The sequence below is a fragment of the Pseudorasbora parva genome, chromosome 3 (genome assembly GCF_024679245.1).
Source record: "Pseudorasbora parva isolate DD20220531a chromosome 3, ASM2467924v1, whole genome shotgun sequence".
Classification (NCBI taxonomy): domain Eukaryota; kingdom Metazoa; phylum Chordata; class Actinopteri; order Cypriniformes; family Gobionidae; genus Pseudorasbora; species Pseudorasbora parva.
The window spans coordinates 5,262,715-5,285,809 of NC_090174.1; the positions used below are offsets into that span (position 1 = coordinate 5,262,715).

The following is a 23,095-nucleotide window of genomic DNA, read 5'->3' on the forward strand; positions in this document are numbered from 1 at the left end:
AGGGCCCTAATAGTATTTCAGATACTAATCACTTTTTATCTTTTTTTTTATAAATAAACAAGTGGATAATCAAACAATTTGATATCTGCTTTGACATAAAATGTACATGCAAAACATGCATTATCTCAATCATAGGCAGCTGTATAATGGACTGAATGTGCAGTTTATTTGGAAACAAATTGTGCTGACATCTTACCCACAGTGACACATCTTACCCCACCCTCTACATCCTTGTGCTACAAAACTGTTTAACAAACTAAAATGATACAGAAGGTGACTTTGGAAATCTGGCTTCAATTCAGATCATACATAGAAAAACTGGAGACTTACCTGAGTCACAGATAGTCAAAGCACTGTTTAAACAGAAACACTAACACTACACTAAACATCAAATCCACAACACAACACACACACACACACACACACACACACACACTATGAAATGATCACTATCACAACACATGTACACGCACAGTACACCACAAGCACAGATGTGAAACAAAACACAGATGAAACAAACTGAACCTCACTCACCACTCAGATTCAGCTCTCACTGCACAACATGGAAAGATGTGGATACGTGAACATCAACACACGTCAGTGCATGCATAGGTGTCTGGATACAAATGTGTTCACATGATAAAGTGTTTGTGAGTAACACATCAAAACATGTGAAAGGTACACTTAAGACACTTAAGAACCCACAGGTAAAATAGGTTCATTTTACTTTAAGCCTTATTGTATCCAACCCATATTGTATATGTAGTCTATGTTACTAAAGTGATGTGTTGGTCTTTGTTTTTTTTGCCCGTGGACTCTTTTTATGCTGTGGAGTACACTGATAAACGCAAAAATAATCCACACATCACAAAAACAGAAACGCAACTCAAAATCTGAACGCAACCAACAAAATCTCAGAAAAACGACTAGGTAAAACTGATAGAAAAACACAAATAAACCAAAAAAAAACTTGTCCAGCCTGGACCACGACCACATCTACCGTTAAAAAAAGCCAGCACAACACCAAACAGTAATACGAAACTCTCAAATAAAACCAGAGTTTTGTTAAACTGAACGTCACATAAAAACTTTATGGTGCTAAAATCAAATTCACAAGAAAAAAATGTGGATGAAATTAGAACCACTACACCAAAAAAACACTAATAACAATGACAGAAGCATATCTAGTGACAGATAACGTCCATATACAATATGTATATGTCTATATATAAATATATGAGAATAAAAATTTAGATATATGTTGCAGATATTTACTGTTTCATCATAGTGCCACACTCCCTGGCCATCCGGCAGCTCAGAGCTCACACTATTGTCCTGATCGATTAGCCAGCGATGAACGACGTGGGCCTAAAAGGACACACCACATAAACACAAGAAGCCATTAAAACTTCACACTTTTGAGATAAAGAGAAAGAACGAGAGACAGACACACAGAGAGAGAGAGAGAGAGAGAGAGAGAGAGAGAGAGAGAGAGAGAGAGAGAGAGAGAGAGAGAGAGAGAGAGAGAGAGAGAGAGAGAGAGCGACAGAGCTGGAAGAGAAAAGAGTCCCAACTATTTCTTAAAGGGGTGGCTGCATGCGATTTCACTTTTTAACTTTAGTTAGTGTGTAATGTTGCTGCTTGAGCATAAACAGTATCTGCAAAGTTACAGCGCTGAAAGTTCAATGCAAACGGAGATATTGTCTTTTAAAGTTATGCCAGTTTATTGCCTACAAAAACGGCCGGTTTGGACTACAACGAGCTTCTTCCTGGGTTGGTGACATCATAAACCCTCGCTAGTCTCCGCAGACTTCTGCCCGTAATGGAAAGGGCCGTGGCGTTTCCAGGACAACCTGTGCTTGGCACTTCAGCCAATAAAAATACAGGAAACTACATTTGGCCATCTAACCAATCTAAGACCATTGCGTTTTTCGGAGGGATGGGCTTCATAGAAGCAGGAAGCAAACGGACCAATCAAAGGACAGTGGAGACAGCGGTGTGGAATAAAGGTCAAATATAAGAAAAATATGGCATTTAAAAAAAAAGAAGAAGTATTAAGACATGTTATACTGCGCCCCATAAACACAACCAAGCCTAGAAAAAAAACCACGGAACCACCCCTTTAAATATGAATTTAAAAAAGAGCCTACACTTGAATAAGTCAGGTCATATAATAAGAAAAGGCAGACAAACATGAAAAGAGAGGCAGAATGAGAGCAAAGTGCAGAAAGAGGCACATACAAATCCAGCGGGGAAACTGATAGTTCAGAGGGTATTTAAAATGGCATTTCATTGACGTATCAACGTTTTTATTTTTATTTTTTATTTTTACCACAATTCCCTTCAAGGAAGACATTTGAGATCTCATTTGTGTTTCGCCCCCCTATGGGAATATACACTAAAATCATCTCGCTACTAGGGGTGTAACGGTACACAGCGGTCACGGTTCGGTACGTACCTCAGTTTTGGGGTCACGGTTCGATACGAGTTTTACATGTCCGGTCCCTCCAGATTCCTGATTGCTTCAAATAAAAAAATGAAGGAATTGTTGATGTATTACTCTAAGTGATAGATTGACCAATGATGCACGCTTAAATACAACGGCTGGTTTCAAACGTATTGGTCTGAGAAATGTGTTGTGCGCTGTCATTTTCCTTGCTTGTGAGAATTCATTAACAGGGATACAAAAAGTTCAATAATACGCTTTTTCAAGATCACGAGAGACAGTAAGTGATGCTGCAGTATCCCATTTCCTGGACACATTTCATCACTGGGCTGTAGTGAGACTTCCACGACAGCACAGTGCCAAATGATTTTGTCTCATTATAAAAGTGGATAACTTAAAACACTCCTGTCATTTATGGCATAAATTATGATCAAAAGTATGGAAGTTTGTTTTTGCCACAAAAAAAAAGAAGGTAATTGTGACTTCTCACAATTATGACTTTTTTAATCTCAGAATTGAGTAATATAAAGTCAGAATTGTGAGTTACAGTCAAAATTGTGAGATATAAAGTCAGAATTAGAAACAAGTATGAAGTCAGATATAAAGTAAGATATAAAGTCAGAATTATTGATCGCCCGATATTGCTTTTTTTATAATGATACCGATTATTTGCATGTTTATGTGCCGGTAACCGATATTTAGAACCAATATTTATTTATTGTGTTATTTCTGTTTTTTACAATTATAGCAACAGCACTGAACTGAGCAACTTAACCTTTTAAACACTGTAATTTTTGCAATTTCACTCCCTTACATACAGAACAGAGACACATACATTTACATCAATAAATTGTCTGAAAGAGTGCTTTTTTTAAATACAGTGCAAAGGCTTTTTAACATGATGTTGCATATTTTTATTAATAACATATTAACAAAAGGCAAAATAAATTAACAAAGTCTAATGTTTTCAAATGAAGAACATAAATGATTTGAGTCCTAACACCCCATAAATATAAGCATTAGTTTTAAAATACAGTTTTAAAAGGTTTATCTGTTGTTTATTAAACTAAAGAGAGAATATTCTCTGGAATATGCAAGCATTGTCAGAAAAATAAACAAAATCAAGAATACATCATAGCTATTAGAGATATGCATCTCATCTGGCACATTATCAGAATTATTAAAGCCCCACTTGGCTACTTTTGCTCTCGGGGTCCCCCTACAGTTTGGAAAAAATAATGTCCTCAACTACTGTCGTAAGCTCAGTCATCCTACAACAGGGGACGCCATCGCGCGTGCATTTGTTGACATGACAACCCTGATAGCCCTGAACTAGTGATGCGTGGGTCGTCTCATAACCCGCGGACCCCGTATGTCTATTTAAAGGTCGCGGGTGCGCGGCGTGTTGTAAAAATATATACTAGTGGTGCGGTGCGGGCCAAATAACTTCATAAAAGCGTCCCGCGGGTCGGTGCAGCACTTCTGGCGGCACGTGTGAAATGTCTTCATCCCAGGTAACGTTACAGTCAGTGGCTTATGTTTCAGCATGTCATATGAATATAATTTCATGGGTTTTGTTTTTTTCAAACGCCAAATAATCACGATGCTCACGTTTACAAGCCAGCGTCATTATAGTAGTCTATTGGTTAGCGTTTTCCAGAATCTATATGATCCTTCAGTTCAGTGTTTGAGTGGTAATCACCGTAACAAGCAGGACAGCATCGGTTGGGCACGCCTCCTTCAGCTCACGCCGACGAGCAAACGCTGGTCACATTTTGATCCTCGTCCTGCCTTTAATCCCATCATTTTTTTCATTTCCTCTTATTGCTTTCCTCCAACAAAACCTTTTCTTTCTTATTTGTCTCTGCTGCTTCGGACATGACTATATTATCCGACGAACAAAGTTGGGCTCGCACGTCCGAATGTAAGGAAGTGTGTGTGTTGGTGGAAGTGACGTATATGCCGTAAAGCAGTCGAATTTTGTAGTTCTTTTCTTTTTCTCGGGTTACTACCCGAAACCCGAAGTTTAAAAGTACGATTAAAAACGATACAGACCCCATCAGGCTATGGCAGTCGTGTCATTCAACCTATTGTAAGTCGATTTATCATCACAAGAGTCTTAAAAAATATATTATGAAGGTTGCAAAGTTACCTAGTGCTGCTTTAATAATGCTTGTACCGGTCTAGATTTATTAATGTAAAGTTAAGTCTTTATTGTTACATGGCAGATTACCTGACTCTGTGAGTTCGTCTCTATTTTTAGCGGCAAGTTTAAACTTACTTCATAACTACATAGTAGCATCACATAACATCTTATTTGTGCATATCTCATTTGTGCAGTACTGGCTGTTATGTTAAATAAAGTTTATTAATTATGGGATGCAAGTTATTTTACCTTTGAACACTGTTGTTGACTCATCTCCCCTCAGACGCAGTCCTTTAATGACGGGCTTGCATTCGATTCTCAAAACATCCACTAGTCAGAATTGCGAGATATAAAGTCAGAATTGCGCGATATGAAGTCAGAATTGCGCGATATAAAGTCAGAATTGCGCGATATAAAGTCAGAATTGCGAGATATGAAGTCAGAATTGCGCGATATATAGTCAGAATTGCGCGATATAAAGTCAGAATTGCGAGATATGAAGTCAGAATTGCGAGATATGAAGTCAGAATTGCGAGATATGAAGTCAGAATTGCGAGATATGAAGTCAGAATTGCGAGATATGAAGTCAGAATTGCGAGATATGAAGTCAGAATTGCGAGATATGAAGTCAGAATTGCGAGATATGAAGTCAGAATTGCGAGATATGAAGTCAGAATTGCGAGATATGAAGTCAGAATTGCGAGATATAAAGTCAGAATTGCGAGATATAAAGTCAGAATTGCGAGATATAAAGTCAGAATTGCGAGATATAAAGTCAGAATTGCGAGATATAAAGTCAGAATTGCGAGATATAAAGTCAGAATTGCGAGATATAAAGTCAGAATTGCGAGATATAAAGTCAGAATTGCGAGATATAAAGTCAGAATTGCGAGATATAAAGTCAGAATTGCGAGATATAAAGTCAGAATTGCGAGATATAAAGTCAGAATTGTGTGATATAAAGTCAGAATTGCGCGATATAAAGTCAGAATTGCGAGATTCCCAGGGAAAGCAAGAATTGACAAAAATGTAAAATGTGTACCATGAATGCAATGTAAGTCGCTTTGGATAAAAGCGTCTGCCAAATGCATAAATGTAAATAAATGATATTAAGTCAGAATTGAGAGATATAAAGTAAGAATAGTGTGATAAAGTCAGAATAGTGTGATAAAGTCAGAATAGTGTGATAAAGTCAGAATAGTGTGATAAAGTCAGAATAGTGTGATAAAGTCAGAATAGTGAGATATAAAGTCAAAACAGTGACGTCCATACCATGGCGATTTGGGATGAATACAGTACATGTAACGTTACACCCCTACTTCCTACTATTATGCAAACTGAAATTATGATCGATATATAAAGATGCCAGCTAAAAGTTTAGATATTACATATTACCGGTGAGATAATGGAAATGTTGACAAGCAATGTGTAATTGATTTACCCAACGCAATCTCATGAGTATTCTGTATTTTATAAAAAGCGTGATTCTACCACACATACATTTACTTATGTTTGCAGAAGCTAGTTGCAACAAACCCCTTAAAATAAGAATACCGTTATGGAATCTGTAAATAAATATAACAAATGGCTTTCTAAGGGTTACCAGGTCCAGGTCACAGTCAGAATCTAACTGAAGACAATAGCTGCGTTTACATGGACCCTGATAATCCGAGAGTAATCGGACTAGTAGCACAGTCGGAATGTAAAGTCACATGTCAATCAGAATGAATTAGCAAGATCTGATTCAAATTTCATTCGGATTATAAGAGGTGGTTTACTCTTTTATTGTAACCTTGTAATCGGATCGAGAGGACATGTAAAAACTGTATTTAAATTAGAGAGTAGGCCTAGTGCACATGCACAATGATGCAGAAATAACATAAGGACATATGACGCATGGAACAAGCTTTGTTTTTTGTTTTTTTTCCCCTGTTGAAAGTGTTATAAATGTGTGTCCTGTCTTTCTGAAATGCTTTTTCCACTCATCGTCTGATGCAGGGCAGGACAACTTCCCACCAGTCCTTGTTTCAGACTCTCACGAGTCCTGTTTTGGGAGTGGGATAGGGCATTTTTACAGCTTGATTCAAGCAGCACGGCTCAACGCTTCTGGTCGTCTCCTAATTAGGACCTGAAATAGATAAATATTAAGTCTATTCTTTTTAAAACAAAGAAAAGGATAATGGTTAGTATGCAACAGCAGCGGGAAATACCTATTCATGAAGAGTACGCATTTCAAAAACATGAAATCCGAAGCTTGAGACATAAGCATGCACGTCAACCCGATCACTTTATTTAGCATTGACGTAAACACTACGTTCGGATTCATCTATCGGAATGAACTAATTCAGATTGAAGCAAAAAGTGTCCATGTAAATGTAGCTATTGTCATAGTTATTCAATATACTGTAGAGCAATAATGCCAGGTTAATAAAAAAATATATTTTTAGTCTTATGACAGAAATGTTAGTGTACTGACTTTTTTCCGTGCACCAGCTAATTTTCAAGTCTTAACCTCAGTTTGAAACATTATGTTAAGCAAACTTCATGTTTGAATGATGCAAAACATGGAAGTCATTTTGTCCACAAATGATCCCAGTGAAGATAAGCACCAAAAACTCAATAAAACTTATTTTGTAATTGATTTGATCTCACAAATGACAGGAAACTGAGGTGAGTTCATATAACAGCAATATATACTACCCCAAATATATATTGGGGTAAACTAACCCTTTAAATCAGTTGATAACAACACTAGAGTGACATTATGGGATGTGTAAAAAGAATTAGGTATAGTGATATTTCCTTTTGAGAGTGTGCTTCTAATGCCTTTATTCACTCAAAAAGTGTATATTTAATTTCTGCTGACATATTCATAAATTTTAGAACCTCCCAAATTCTCTTACACTGCAGACTGTAGCAAAGGACAGTCACAGTCAGCCAATGAGAGAACAGAAGGTCAACGAGAGAACAGAACATGAGGAAGGGAGGGTTTAAGCTGCTGCTCATGACGTGAAATTTTACATTTTCTAATATTGGGTAGGACACAAAAAGTATGGCAAGAGAAAGGGCATTTTCTACATTTGATTACTTTAATTGCTCTAAAAATAAAAAGTAATCATAATTTTTGTCTCTAGCATTGGTATCTAATATCTAAAGTCATCAAGTTCTAAAGTCCAAGATGCTATAAGTGAAATAACATAACGTTATATACAACACTAAGTGAAAATAGTGATATATTCTATAAAAGTAGCTCTTTGCAATGTGTAAATAGTAATTACATGCTATTTATACTTTGTTTTGACAGATAAAGTACATAATATTTGCACCGCAGAATTGTTGTACATTAACAGAATGCAATTTTTTTTCCTCCCTTTGTAGCAGTGCTTTATAAATAAAATGTATTATCATTTATTATTAATAATAACAGAGTAAATTATTATATTTATTAAAATTATTAAATGGATGCCACCTTAATGGAACAATAAAAGCCCTCCCTACCCCTAACCCCAAAACCCTAGCCCTACCCAATACACTTTTATTCTTATTAAACATTTCGATAGCCAAGAACATTTTCTTCATTTTTATGGAAAGTAAATGCCTTTCTGATGTGATATGTGATGGGAAAAGGGAGAAGAGTGAGCTTGCCGAAAGGCAGATTCAAACTCACGTCGATTTTAACAAAACCAAGATACCTAAGCCTTACCCTTTATTGACTACGCCACTGAAGATGTTGGAATACATATCTTTTTTAATCTTGTTTTGCCCAACCAGGCATTGTTAGGCGGAGCTAGTGCGAATAGCACTTGCCAACAAGGCATGTTATTTGTACTTGGCGGGAATAGACACTCCGAGTTTTTCTTTTTTATCTTTTATTCTGTTTGAGTCAGAAGTTGACATATTGGACTGTTCGAACAGATGTTCAAATCACTAAAAAGCTGCAATGTTAAGAAATTCACCTGTCAGATGGCTTGTTTTTAGTTGTCTCTTGCTGTGAAATGAGAGGGAAAAAAAAGTAAAGTCACCATGAAAACAGAAAATTCTTATTTCTTAAAAAAATGCATTCTGTCTAGACTCCAGACAGGCCCTATAACCATCATATGAGCTATTTCAGGAGAGAAAAACCGAGTCAGCAACACCTGTTCTGCAGAGAGCAGTAACAATAGTCCTCTTACTCTTATGGACTAGCAGTAACTCTGTAACACAGACATCATAAATCATTTCCCCAATGCAGTTCTGTTCACTTATCACCTGATATGTGCACTGTTATAGCGCTGCGCCATGCATAAGGGTGACGGGTATGAACGTATCCATGGGTCTGTACCTGAACACTATCACAATTCTCTCATAATTCTATTGTTTAGAGATCGTGTCTTTTCTCAAAAGCTGTGAATCTGTCATTTTTATCAGCATCACTCACTTTATGAAACAAAATGTTGCCTACGTCACTATTGAGTTGGAATTAAGAACTGCTACGATCCTTCCAGTTCTTCACAATGTGTCTAACCAGACACAATAAGATTTTAAGCGACAAGAAATTTGTCTGCTCACATCCGATGTGACAAAATCAATCAAAAATCATAGCCAATCACAAAAGCGTGTGGGTGGAGTCTCTCTGCAAACGCATTGCACTTTAATTAAATGGATAAGCACAATCAAATTAACAAATCAACTGTGTTTCTGACATCACAAACTATCTTGTAACCAATCACGTTAGCGTGTGGGCGGGGCTTTAGCATATCATTAACTCCTGTGAATAAGGAGAGTCTCAAGAGAAGCCAGGTTATCCAGATATGAATTATGTATGTGATGTACAGGTGCTAGTCATATAAGAATATCATCAAAAAGTTTATTTATTTTACTAATTCCATTCAAAAAGTGAAACTTGAATACTATATTCATTCATTACACACAGACTGATATATTTCATTTTTGTTTTGTTTTTTTTCTCCCATTTTGATTATTATAACTGACAAGTAAGGCAAATCCCAAATTCAGTATCTCAGAAAATTAGAATATTACTTAAGACCAATATAAAGAAAGGATTTTTAGAAATCTTGGCCAACTGAAAAGTATGAACATGAAAAGTATGAGCATGTATAGCACTCAATACTTAGTCGGAGCTCCTTTTGCCTGAATTACTGCAGCGAGGCGGCGTGGCATGGAGTCGATCCGTCTGTGGCTCTGCTCAGGTGTTATTAGAGCCCAGGTTGCTCTGATAGTGGCCTTCAGCTCTTCTGCAGTGTTGGGTTTGGCATATCGCGTCTTCCTCTTTACAATACCCCGTACATTTTCTATAGGGTTAAGGTCAGGTGAGTTTGCTGGCCAATTAAGAACAGGGATACCATGGTCCTTAAACCAGGTACTGCTTGTTTTGGCACTGTGTGCTGGTGCCAAGTCCTGTTGGAAAATGAAATCTGCATCTCCATAAAGTTGGTCAGCTGCAGGAAGCATGAAGTGCTCTAAAACTTCCTGGTATACGGCTGTGTTGACCTTGGACCTCACAAAAAACAGTGGACCAACACCAGCAATGACACGGCACCCCAAACCATTTTACTTACACTGGACCTCAAGCAACGTGGATTGCGTGTCTATCCTCTCTTCCTCCAGACTCTGGGACCCTGATTTTCAAAGAAAATGCCAAATTTACTTTCATCGGAGAACATAACTTTGGACCACTCAGCAGTCCTTTTCGTCTTTAGTCCAGGCGAGACACTTCTGACACTGTCTGTTGTTCAAGAGTGGCTTGATACAAGGAATGCGGCAGCTGAAACCCATGTCTTGCATATGTCTGGGCGTAGTGGTTCTTGAAGCACTGACTCCAGCTGCAGTCCACTCTTTGTTAATCTCCCCCACATTTTGTAATGGGTTTTGTTTCACAATCCTCTCCAGGGTGCGGTTATCTGTATTACTTGTACACTTTTCTACCACATTTTTCCTTCACTTCGCCTCTCTATTAATGTGCTTGGACTCAGAGCTCTGTGAGCAGCCAGCTTCCTTTGCAATGACCTTTTGTGTCTTGCCCTCCTAGTGCAAGGTGTCAGTGGTCGTCTTTTGGACAACTGTCAAGTCAGCCGTCTTCCCCATGATAGTGTAGCCTACAGAACTAGACTGAGAGACCATTTAAAGGCCTTTGCTGTTTTGAGTTAATTAGCTGATAGGAGTGTGCCACCAGGTGTCTTCAATATTGAACCTTTTCACAATAGTCAAATTTTCTGCGAATACTGAATTTAGGATTTTGCTTAGTTGTCAGTTTTAAAGCCCCACTTGGCTACTTTTGCTCTCGGGGTCCCCCTACAGTTTGGAAAAAATAATGTCCTCAACTGCTGTCGTAAGAGCTGTCCTCCTACAACAGGGGATGCCATCGCGCATGCATTTGTTGACATGACAGCCCTGATAGCCCTGAACTAGTGATGCGCGGTTCGTCTCATAACCCGCGGACCCCGCATGTCTGTTTAATGGTCGCGGGTGCGCGGCGGGTTGTAAAAATATATACAGTGGTGCGGTGCGGCCAAATAACTTCATAAAAGCGTCCCGCGGGTCGGTGCAGCAGTTCCCCTGAAAACTGCAGGAGGAGTTCTTCTGGCGGCGCGTGTGAAATGTCTTCATCCCAGGTAACGTTACAGTCAGTGGCATATGCTCCAGCATGTCATATGAATATAATTTCATGGGTTTTATTTTTTTCAAACGCCAAATAATCACGATGCTCACGTTTACAAGCCAGCGTCATTATAGTAGTCTATTGGTTACCGTTTTACAGAATCTATATGATACTTCAGTTCAGTGTTTGAGTGGTAGCTCACCGTAACAAGCAGGACAGCATCGGTCGGGCACGCCTCCTTCAGCTCACGCCGACGAGCAAACGCTGGTCACATGTTGATCCTCATCCTGCCTTTAATCCCATCATTTTTTCATTTCCTCTTATTGCTTTCCTCCAACAAAACCTTTTCTTTCTTATTTGTCTCTGCTGCTTCAGACATGACTATATTATCCGACGAACAAAGTTGGGCTCGCACGTCCGAATGTAAGGAAGTGTGTGTGTTGGTGGAAGTGACGTATATGCCGTAAAGCAGTCGAGTTTTGTAGTTCTTTTCTTTTTCTCGGGTTACTACCCGAAACCCGAAGTTTAAAAGTACGATTAAAAACGATACAGACCCCATCAGGCTATGGCAGACGTGTCATTCAACCTATTGTAAGTCGATTTATCATCACAAGAGTCTTAAAAAATATATTATGAAGGTTGAAAAGTTACCTCGTGCTGCTTTAATCATCAAAATTAAAATAAACATTTGAAATATATAATTATGTGTGTAATGAATTAATATAATATACAAGTTTCACTTTTTGAATAGAATTAGTGAAATAAATCAACTTTATGATGATATTGTAATTATATGACCAGCACCTGTATATTATGATGAACTATATGCATTTCTCCACTGATCTTCAATGATGTTCAAAGCGTTTCTAAGGATGCTGACGATACTGAAGGCAGACTGAGCTGGAGAACGGGAACATGGTTCGTGTAACATTAGCAACACATTATTAGCGTTTTAATAATGTAATCAAACAAAATGATAATCATATTAATTACCATTATGTCTGACGTTATAGAGAGTGATACCATTGTGCAGCATTTACGTCAGTAATTTGGCTGACTTTACTTCTAAGCTTGAGCAAGTACGCTAATTTGCATATTCATGAATCCGTGTATACTAAATAAAGCATGTGTATACAAAAAACTATACTAAATAGCAAGCTATTGTAAGGCATGAAGGCATTTTCACAGGAAAAAAACTTTAAATATGTAATTTTGGTGACCATTGATGAGTTTTAAGGGATAAAATTATTGACTACAGGGGGACTTTAAGAGTCTGTGATAGGATCTTTATTGCAGTGATTATTGTGTTTCTAGCATGTTATATGTTTGGCAACAGTTCTTCTAACCCTAGCTAATAGAGTGTGTAGCTTTTCATTCCTTTAACAACCATGTAGGAAGGCACATCATGGCCATATTTAGCAATTTGGGATTGTTTTTAACTATGAAAAGGGCTTTACAAATAAAATATATTATTATTATTATTATATTCCAGGACGACAATGTCAAGATTCATCAGGCTCAAACTGTGAAAGAATGGATGGGAGGGAGCACGAATAACCATTTTTACAATTATTTCCATGAAGAGGTGTATCAATTTTTGGTCAAGATCTGCAAGAGTCCAGCACTCTTTAAAGTCAAAGACCCTAAGACTATCAATGAATTTAAGGTCTGGACTCAGGAGCCAATTCAGGTGTGGAAATGATTCTTCATGCTCCCTCGCAACCATTCTTTCACAATTCATTTCCCCAGCACTTCATATAAACCTCCACATCTGAAGTTCCTCATACATTACTTTCACTGTCAGTGTGTTTAAAACAAAGTACAGATTTGTGCCTTCTGTACATTTTTCGGAGAGTGAACACTGAAGGAGCTCATAATAAGATGACGGGGGAGGGGCTCAGCAGATTTCTCCCTAATGAATAATTCAGTAGTGGAAGCTGCCAGCTCCTTGCAGACTTACTGCATCAGCAAACAGAGAGACGCAGCAAGCCCACAAACAGGCAGTGCAGAGAGAAGAAGGGAGAGCTGTTAGAAGTTCCCATCTGCCTTAAGATATTCAAACTTAAAATCATTTGACAAGAGATACTTATCAGTGAGGGTATCATCTACATTAACTGCTTTTATTCAAGTCTAAAATATGATTTAAAAATCACTGAATTCACCAAAGTACATTCATTTAAATGTTTATGCGTCACATACGGTAAAGTAAAGTCATTTAATCACAGCACTGCCTTGCATTAACAACCTGCCTTGGTCACAGATATGCACTTATTTTAGTTATTTGCTTCAAGGATGAAAGTGTTAAGACCATGCATGTAACGGAAATTAAATGAATGGATGTGGATTACTTTCTTTTGCCCCAAAGAAACACTTTGTATTTAGGATTACTAAACACAGAACTGGATTTCTGTGCAATGTAATTTTTATTTTCTTGACATATTCCTTACAAGTACTGAAACAAAAAGATTTGGAAAGAAATGTAATACTTTAATTCAGCAAGGATACTTTAAATTAAACAGAATGGGCAGTAAAGACATTTATAATCTTACAAAACATTTTTAATAATACTGTTTTTTTTTTTTGCTTTTTTTTTTTAATAAATGGAAAGCTTAAAAAATGCTTTCCATTTATTAAAAAAATCCTGAAAAATGTGTTTCCACAACTGAAACGGATTCAGCCATTACATGAATAAATTACTTTTTAAAATACATTCAAACATTTATTTTAATTTGGATTAATATTTAACAATATTTCATAGCATTTTTTGTAAAATAAATGCATGTATACTGTAAATATATATATATATATATATATATATATATATATATATATATATATATATATATATATATATATATATATATATATATATATATATATATATATATATTCTAAAAAAAACTCATCCTGTATGATTTATAACCATTTTGAAAAGTGGGGACATGGCCAATGTCCTCATTTTTCACCCTCTCCTTGTAATACCTGTGTCATACCAAGTGTAATGCAAAGTAAAATTAAAAAGGAAATATTAAGTTAGGTATAAAGCACCATTAATTATTATCATATGTAGGAAATGCTGACATTCTCAGGCAAACACTAACAATTCATGTGCAGAATTTATATAGGCTTACTATATGATTTCTATAAAAAGTAAGTGTTTAGACAGAATTAGCTGCATAATCAGAGCAGATGGTTCTTTTTGAAGAAAAAAAAAAGAGTTGCTGACAGAGGCCAAGAGGAGTTTCCTGCAGCAGTTGTTTATGGTTTATCAGTGACTTACAGAGGCCCGAGAGCTCTCCCCGACACCCTGATCCAGCTCTCGCTCTTTTTTTACATGAGGGAAGCCCGTCTTTCCCAAACTATTTTTATCAGACACTGCATTAGCATGATAAAACACTGGCAGAAGAATAGACAGTAACAAAGAACCAAATGCACAGATTTTCAGAGCCTATTTTCATCTTTCCTTCCCTTTTTGCATGAGAGGCCTGGGTATTATTCATTTCAGAGCATCATAATTGCCTTTCAGACTACCTCTTTTGTGCTAGCTCTTGAGCCTTAGCAATCGCCTTTGAGAGTCTCTCTCTCTCTCTCTCTCTCTCTCTCTCTCTCTCTCTCTCAAATTCAGAGACACACTTTGTACACACACTTTTATAAATGTTTTGGAATATACTGCTGAATAACTCCATAAAAATTGAAAAACTCCTTTAATACATATAGTAATAAAATATACATCATATTAAAATCTGTAACTATACACCGTGATATCTTTGATCCATGATAACATTGTGAATGTGTGCAAAAGTATGTACTTTTAGGCTATTTGATCTAACATTTAATAAAAAAATGTATCTGCCCATTTCTGAATGTGTCTGAATGTCTAACCTCAATACATTTTTGTTTTTGTCTGCATTGACTACAGTATATCTGAAATAACTTGCCATATCGCTCATTATCTAAACTGTATATACAATCAATTTGTGCAGTTTCTAAACAAAATAGATGGGTTATGGGTGCTGTCAGAGCATTGCTAGATGTTTTGAGTGTTTTTTAGTGCATTGCTATGTGTTTTCTAGGTGGTAAAGTTGCCACCTAAAGTAAAGTTGTAAAGTTGCCCATGCAGGGCAAAAGTATTCACCACACCCCAACTCTATAATATTTCAGTCTGTAGCAGGTATGGCTCGGGTCACTCCTTCAAAGCTCATTTATGCAATAAATAAAAAAATGCATCCCACACCCAGGGCCAGATTAACAGCTTGTGCTGGCGTAAACCCTCTTTTGGCATTACAAAAACTACTGTCAGGATTTACTAACAACAAGCGCTGAAAAAGCATGGACAGGGTTATTTTTGCGGCTGACTTTATTGCATATGCATTTGTAGGAGTTTCGCTTTCAGATGCAGTATTTAAATTAATCATGCAAGGTGATTTACTAAGGTTTGCGCTCGTCAGTTTACTGGTGTTTGTGCTATTATTTACCGCCCAAAGAAAGCATGTCTTAAACCAGACACTTGTCATTTGTGATGCTCTTGGTGGATGTGTTGATCATTATGGAAATGATCCGGCTGCGTCTGTATTCTTTCATTTGTTTGTCGTGAGTTTGGTAAAGTGTTAATGGTGCACTATATACTATATACTCAACCGTGTAGAGTAAGAATTTTATAGCTTTTTGTCATTCAACGTCTGATAGTCCTTCCCCTCGGCTATGTAATTAAAGCTGACATTTGAGTGCATTAAGTGTCCAACATTACACACTTTATTTTAAAATAATAATTAAGTGCATCATTATTTTTTAATTAAGTACATCACCTGGTAATTTAAAGTGTATTTATTCTATTTGGAAAGTGTGAACACACAGAATGGTAATATCACAATTCACCTCAGCATACTGTATGTCATACTGCAGATAAACTTTGCAAGTCACACTGCAAAATATTTTAGTTATAGCAGATAGATTGGTAACACTATAAGGTTTTGATTCCTAAACATTAGTAAACTAACATACTTGACATGAAGTAACATTAAACAATAATTCTACAGCATTTATTAGTCTTAGTTAAGGTTATTTTCAACATTTTCTAATACAATTTTAAAATTATAAGTTAACATTAAAGGGGGGGTGAAACACTCAGTTTCAGTCAATCTCATGTCAATCTTGAGTACCTATAGAGTAGTATTGCATCAATCATATCTCCGAAAAGTCTTTAGTTTTATCATATTTATAAAAGAAATATAGGCTGTACCGAGTCTTTCCGGAAAAAACCGAGCGCCTGGAGGCGTATCGTGTGGGCGGAGCTAAAGAATGACAAGCGCGCAAAGCGGTGACGTCCTCAAGCGTGGAGAAACCCATCTATCTCAGCTAATACAGATAATGATCCACAATCAAATCTGAGGGAGAAATAAATTGAACAGGAGAAACGGCAACATCAGGATGTCCGTCTCTGTGGTATGTAAGTTACTGTATTTAATGGCCTCTCCACATTTCTGTGTGTTTACTCGCAGTGTATGAGGACATGATTCGGTTTATGGACTATTGTATGCGACTAGACCTTAGAAGTAGCAAGCAAAACGGTTTTGCACGTCAGAATACTGTAACGTTATACAGAGAACAACAATGGAGTAACCGTTAGCGCATTTGAATGACGAAGCACGCGATCGTGTCGTTTACTGATGTTTACTCATGCGACGGTAGCCAATAGCAGAGACATTTGAAGCAGTTTAAGTTAACTCACCGTCGAAGCTTTATCGCTGGGACCGCTCCGTCAGAAACACACTTCTTTGGTATGATTTGGTAAAGTCCTGTGACAGCAGTGGCGTGTAAATCCATTTTGAGACGCGACTGAAGCGATGCCTTGAAGCTTCCCGTCATTTCTGCGTTCAAATCGGTTCAAATGCAGCGCTGCCTTCCCGGAATGCTGTGCTGAAGCGTTGAAGTCGCTCGACGTCACCCATAGGAATAAAGGGGAGCGCGGCGCCGTTCACGGACGACTGGATCTGCAGCTGAGAGACTGTTTACAGCGTGCTCTAGTCACGTGCGCGCACCCTACCGGGAGAAGAGCCCGTACGGCCCATACAAGGACCTTCCGCTCTTATTAACGTCAAATAGACCCATACTCGAAAAAAACTCGCCGAAACTTGTGAGAAACCGGAAGGAGTATTTTTGACACAGAAATACTCCATCAAACGTCCAACATTAGTTTTTGAAACTTTGTCTATGTTTAGGATGGGAATCCAAGTCTTTAACAGTGTAAAAAGCTCAGTATGCATGAAACAGCATTTCACCCCCCCTTTAATGAACAAACAATGAAAATTGCAATTTTATTAAGCAACATGACAAAGACTATTAGATGTTAAAAATAATAAAATTGCTTTTAGCAATTGCTTTTAGTCCATATTGCTTTTAGTCCATGTTAATTAATATATTAACTGATGTTAACAAATGTGGCCTTATAACAGATTGTACTCAGCAACATAGACAATAACACTGGGATATTAATAATGCAAATCTCCCTTCTCCTAATAAAAGTATTCAGCCAAACACATCTCTTTCTAAGCATTCCCCTGCAGTTCTTTTGACCTTGCTGTATATGAAGAGCATTTCTAGTCATCCTAAAGCCCATCCATCAGCTGTTCTCCTCTTACAGTTATTCCCTCCCCAAATTACGCACACAACACACACACATTCGCTTTTCCATACCAGCAAACCCTTTTTTTACCGTCTAAAGAGAATAGAAATGTGTAGCAACACATCACTCCACAAAAAAAATACATTGCACTGCAGTAGTTATGGCACCAACTAAACAGTTTTGCTAACATGAATTATCAGTGTATTCTTAAAGGCCCACTGAAGTGCCTTGAAACACGCTGAATTTTTCAATGTGGTGATTTAATTTACTTTATACCGCTTTTTCTCTGCGGTGACATGTGGATACCTATTACTTATACGAATATACAAATGTATATGTCTTCATTCACCCCAATGGAAAGCATATTTACACTGTCTGAATCGTTCCCTATCCCCTATATAGTGCACTATATGCCATTCACCAAATAGTAAACGTGTGAACAAGTGACCGATTTCAGCCGCAGCTTCAGCGTCTGTTTATAATTTAGGGGGCGCGAATGCAAATGTTGTCTTTGTTTTAGAGCACACTAGCTTATAGATAACAGTAAGGCCAACATGCCGACTCTTTTGGTGTTTTTAAATCACTTAAAACTTATTTTTTAGGCTAGCATTAGTCAAGTCAAGTCAACTTTATTTATATATCCCTTTTACAATGACAATTCTTTCAAAGCAGCTTCACAGTGTTAAACAAGACAATCTTGCAACAAAATTTGATTCGGCTGTACAGTCATTCTGGAGAAAACAGTGATATTATCAGCTTATTTTAATTCATCATATAGCGACAATGTTGGCAGATCAGTATTATAGTTTATACAAGTAAGTATAAACTATAACTTAAAGTAAGCTAAATTTGTTCTAATATATGTTCTCTTATCTTTATTTTTTCAATGTATTTTATCTACATGTTTTTGTGAAGCGGTTTGAGATTCAACTTTTTAAAGGCGCTATATAAAATAAAGTTTATTATAATTATTATAATTATTATAAAATATTCAAACTAAAAGCCAGGAAACTTCCATTTTGATATCATGGGGACTTTAAAAATAGACATGAAAAAAGTATGGACCTTCTTAAGGATTTATTATCTAAATGGATTTTATTGATTAATTTGTTTCATATTTTAAAATCTGAATTTTAATCTAGAGAATAGAAACAGCTCAATGTAAATTCATAAATTCACTTAAACCCTGCACCTTTCTTTGAATTGACTGGATGATCGAATTGAGATCTGCCTCCATCCAATCAACAACTGATGCATAGAAATTTCCTAACCCTATTTTTTTTATTTTTATCTCCCTTGTTCTATGCAGAATATTTTCAGGTCCCCATCATATGTGTGGACTTGACAATGTACCAAAATGTGGACTATAATATGCAACTCATGCTCATTGGAAAAACTCCTTCATGGCCCCTTTAATCATCCTCCCAATGAATTAAACCAAAAATATAGTTCTGACTTTTAGAACAAAATAGAAAGTGGCTGTAAGAAAATAGCTAAAGCATTGAAAATCCATTATTTGGGCAATAATTAAGAGGTTTCAATCAACTTAAGATGTTACGAATTTGTCTGGAAGAGAATGTGTGTCTATATCGTCATAATGCGATTTATGCATTATTTATGCACCTCTCCTCCCCCAAGGAGGAGAGGTGAGTGGACAAAGACTCTCCAAGATCACAGATGGAGAATTGCAGAGATTAGTTGAGTCTTGGGGTCAGAAAGCCTAAACAAATCTATCAAACAGCCCCTACATCACCACATGTTGTTCAGTGGGGTTTCAAGAAAAATCCTCTTCGCTCATCCAGAAACAAACTCCAGCATATTCAGTTCAGACACGACTGGAGCTTCAGACGGGACCAGATTCTGTGGTCAGATGAAACTAAAAGAGGAGCTTTTGGCAGCAAACCCACCAGATGGGATAAAAGTACCTCATGCCCACGGTTAAATATACAGCTGGATCTTTAATAATGTGGGCCTATTTTTTATTGGATAGGTCCTGGACATCTTCTTCAGATACATGGTATTGTGGATTCAAGCAAACAGATAAAAAAAAATCAAAACCTGACGGCCTCTGCTAGAAATCTTATAACGGGCCGTGGTTGGATCTTCTTTCAGGACAATGATCCAAATCAAACATCAATATTAACACACAAATGTGTCACTGAGCACAAAATGAAGCTTCTGCCATGGCTGTCCCAGTTTCCTGACCTGAAGCCTTTAGAAGATGAGAGATGAACTGAAGAGAAGAGCTGAGAATCTGAAGGATCTGGAGAGATTCTGGATGGAGGAATGGTCTCTGATGTTCTCTAAAACCCATCAGGCAAAGGATAAGACTCAGAGCTGTTATCTTGGAAAAAGGGGGTTGCAAAAAGTATTTAATAAAAGGCTGCCAATAATTGTGGCCAACTGTCAGAGATTGTAGAGAGGACCCAAATGCCAAGGTGCAGAACTTAGGCAGATATCCGATCACAGCAAATGGTGATGCAGATCTGGAGCATAACTCAGGCATCAAACAATAGAAACGGCCCTTAGAAATGGGCCGATGTCTTAAGCTCGTAGCGGGAAAGCAGTGGCGAGCGAAACAGCCCAAGACAACGCACTCAGCACCACAGACAGTGTCCAGATGGTTACTCATGTTCAGCAGGAGACTGGACAGAAACACAGGTAAGACCAACACGAACAACACGGGTCGATCCGACCAGACTTGACAATGCAAAAAAGAGACGTAAACTTGAGCGAGATGCATACAATAATAATCTGGCAAAGAAGCCACAAACATGAGTCACTTAAACCTAGTTCAGACTGCGGGTCACTGCTCTTTTCACACTGCAGGACTATCTGGGGTATCATCATTAAGTCTCTGCTGTGTTCACACTGCACGATGGATCGGCGACAGGGGGTTTCACACTGCATGACTGAACAAGAGGAAGAATCGCCGACAACTCTCTCTCTCTCTCCGGTGCGCATAAACTACGTTTCCCAACTACACGTGCGATGTGACAAGTAAACAATGCGAGATCACACGTGCGTCAGACCGGAGTTCTCGTGCGAGACTTGGAATTGTTATTAAAAATGATAAACTGCACAAAGTTTGCTTCAAATTGTATGTGCGCTGATTTGTGGAGAAAAAGAAAAAATATTAGGGCGGAGGAAATTGTTGGAGAGACAGAGGGAGCCAGGATTGTGTTCTGCAAAGAGGGTTTGAGGTAAATAAATAATGAATTGTAAATATATCTATTTAAATACTGATATTCTGCTCTATAACTCCTCCCTGAACCTCCCGCTGCCCTCTATCTAACTCTTTCATTGGCTGTCGGTCATCAGCGATGTAATTTTCAGTCAGAACTTCACACAGCAGGAGTTTCAATCGCTGACAGGTCCAGATATTTAGCTTGCCAAATATCTCACCGGCGTCGGCGATTCTCTCTGATCGCGTCTTTGATCATTCAAACTGCATGATTGTCACTCGCGTGCAAGAGCACCGATTTGCCAATGATTTCGGGCATTTGTCTATGATTTCACAAAATCCGTCTGCGAGTCAAAATCGGGACAAAATTGGGCAGAGTGAACTAGCCTTAAATAGCCAGAGAGATAAATGCAAAGAGGAACAGGTGTGGTCTCAATCAGAGAGCACGCTGATTTTGATAGCAAACAGGTGGGAAACAAGCCTGCAGTATCCCTCTCAAGCCCCTTTCACACTGCACGTCGGACCCGCAATATTCCCGGAACATTGCCAGTTGGCCTTCTGTGTGAAAGCAACCACATCGCGGAATTGATTACTGAATTGAACCCGGGTCGGGGACCTAGTAACATTGCGGGATTCGATCCGGGACGAGCGCTGTGTGAACAAAAGCCGAAACTAATGCCGCAACGTGTATGGAGTTATCGTGCGACTCCTAGAGCTTGTTTTTTCAATAATACAACCCTGCAGTACCAGAAGAGCTAGTCGGTGTTTTAAACGCAGAGAGTGTTCGTATACAAAAGAAACTAAAATTAAACAAGCAGAGATGTGCGCAAACTGGACACAAGTCGAGACCACGGAGCTTCTTACTATCCACGCTGCAGCGGAGATCGCTCGCCATTATACGTCACATCTGGATGTCACGTGTCAACTCGACCCGGGACCGTTACGGGTTGTGTGTGAAAGTGCACATATTACGGTATTTCGCTGGCAGTGCGAATGGACTAAATCTATTATCCGTGTATTTGCCGGAATCGCAGTGTGAAAGGGGCTTCAGATACTGAAGCTTTCCTCGCCTCGATCGCCCTCCAGTGACCGGTCCCAGTATGGCCGCCCCTCTGTGTTTTCTAATGGACGCGAGGCAAACAATAAAATTACACTTCAAATATTTTTTCCCCAAAGTTAGTTTATGTCACTGAAGGCAGTTGTCATCACGATTTCAAGTGTTCGTTTTTAAAATAAGTTTAGTTTTAGTTAGTTATCTGATGTTATAAAAACGGGAGGCGTGACGTCATGATTGACAGCTGAGATCGACGTCTTACGGACCTTTTTTACGGCACTAACGGACCTTTTTCTGGATTTTTGGGAGCAGATTGGAGCTTTAGCTTTAATTTCTACATTTCCATAACTGTTTATTTCACACCAAAATCATTAATTGTTCTGCATCTGCGAGAGTGTGGGCGGGCTTTTGATATCGCAGCTGTACTTCCTGCTCTACTTCCTGCGCTCTACTGCGCAACTCCGGTCCCGAAATCACTACTGCGCAGACTCGGTCCCAAGATGTCAGCGCCGTGCAGGCCGCCTGAAAGCTTCAAATCTGGCAAGCGGAAACGGATGATGTCGAGTCGTCCATTTACGGTCTATGGTGGGAAAGAGAAGGGAGCCAAAGCTAACTCATGACGCCAACATGTTTTGGAGAAAAACATGTATTTCATAAAGAGATTTTCCTCACATTCCCAATTGTTTTACTTTCATGACGAGTAAACAAAAACAATGCAGTTTTGTTTTTACAGGTTTCTTTATTCGTATTTACCAAGGGTGCCATTAATACTGACCATGACTGTAGCTGGTAATGGGATGCAAATGTCAAAATTACAAATCATGCATGTGGTAAAAGTATTTTGAGGTCATGACAATATTATGCAAGGAACCGTGAAAAAAAATAGTCTTATTAATCAATAATCTTCCCCTGTAATCATAATTTGTGTGTTTTTGTTTTACTGTCTCTAGTGCTCATTTCAGCTGGAAACGGCAGTGAATTGTACATATGCTGGACTATTCAAAAGGTATTTTTTCTAAATGTTTAATTATGCCGCCAATGCTCT

At 38.0% G+C, this 23,095-nt stretch overlaps 1 protein-coding gene across 18 annotated transcripts in view; it reads right to left on the bottom strand.

The window, feature by feature from the left end:
- The window catches only part of ank1a (ankyrin 1, erythrocytic a), a 185,352-nt gene that overhangs the window by 121,070 nt on the left and 41,187 nt on the right, over nt 1–23,095 (bottom strand). For 16 of the 18 annotated variants that reach the window (XM_067437632.1, XM_067437631.1, XM_067437629.1 and 13 more), the window contains exon 2: nt 1,276–1,368. The exons of the other annotated variants lie outside the window; for them this stretch is intronic. In XM_067437632.1, the coding sequence (XP_067293733.1) occupies nt 1,276–1,368 (93 nt within the window). The remainder of the gene's footprint in view (nt 1–1,275; nt 1,369–23,095) is intronic. 18 annotated transcript variants of the gene reach the window in all.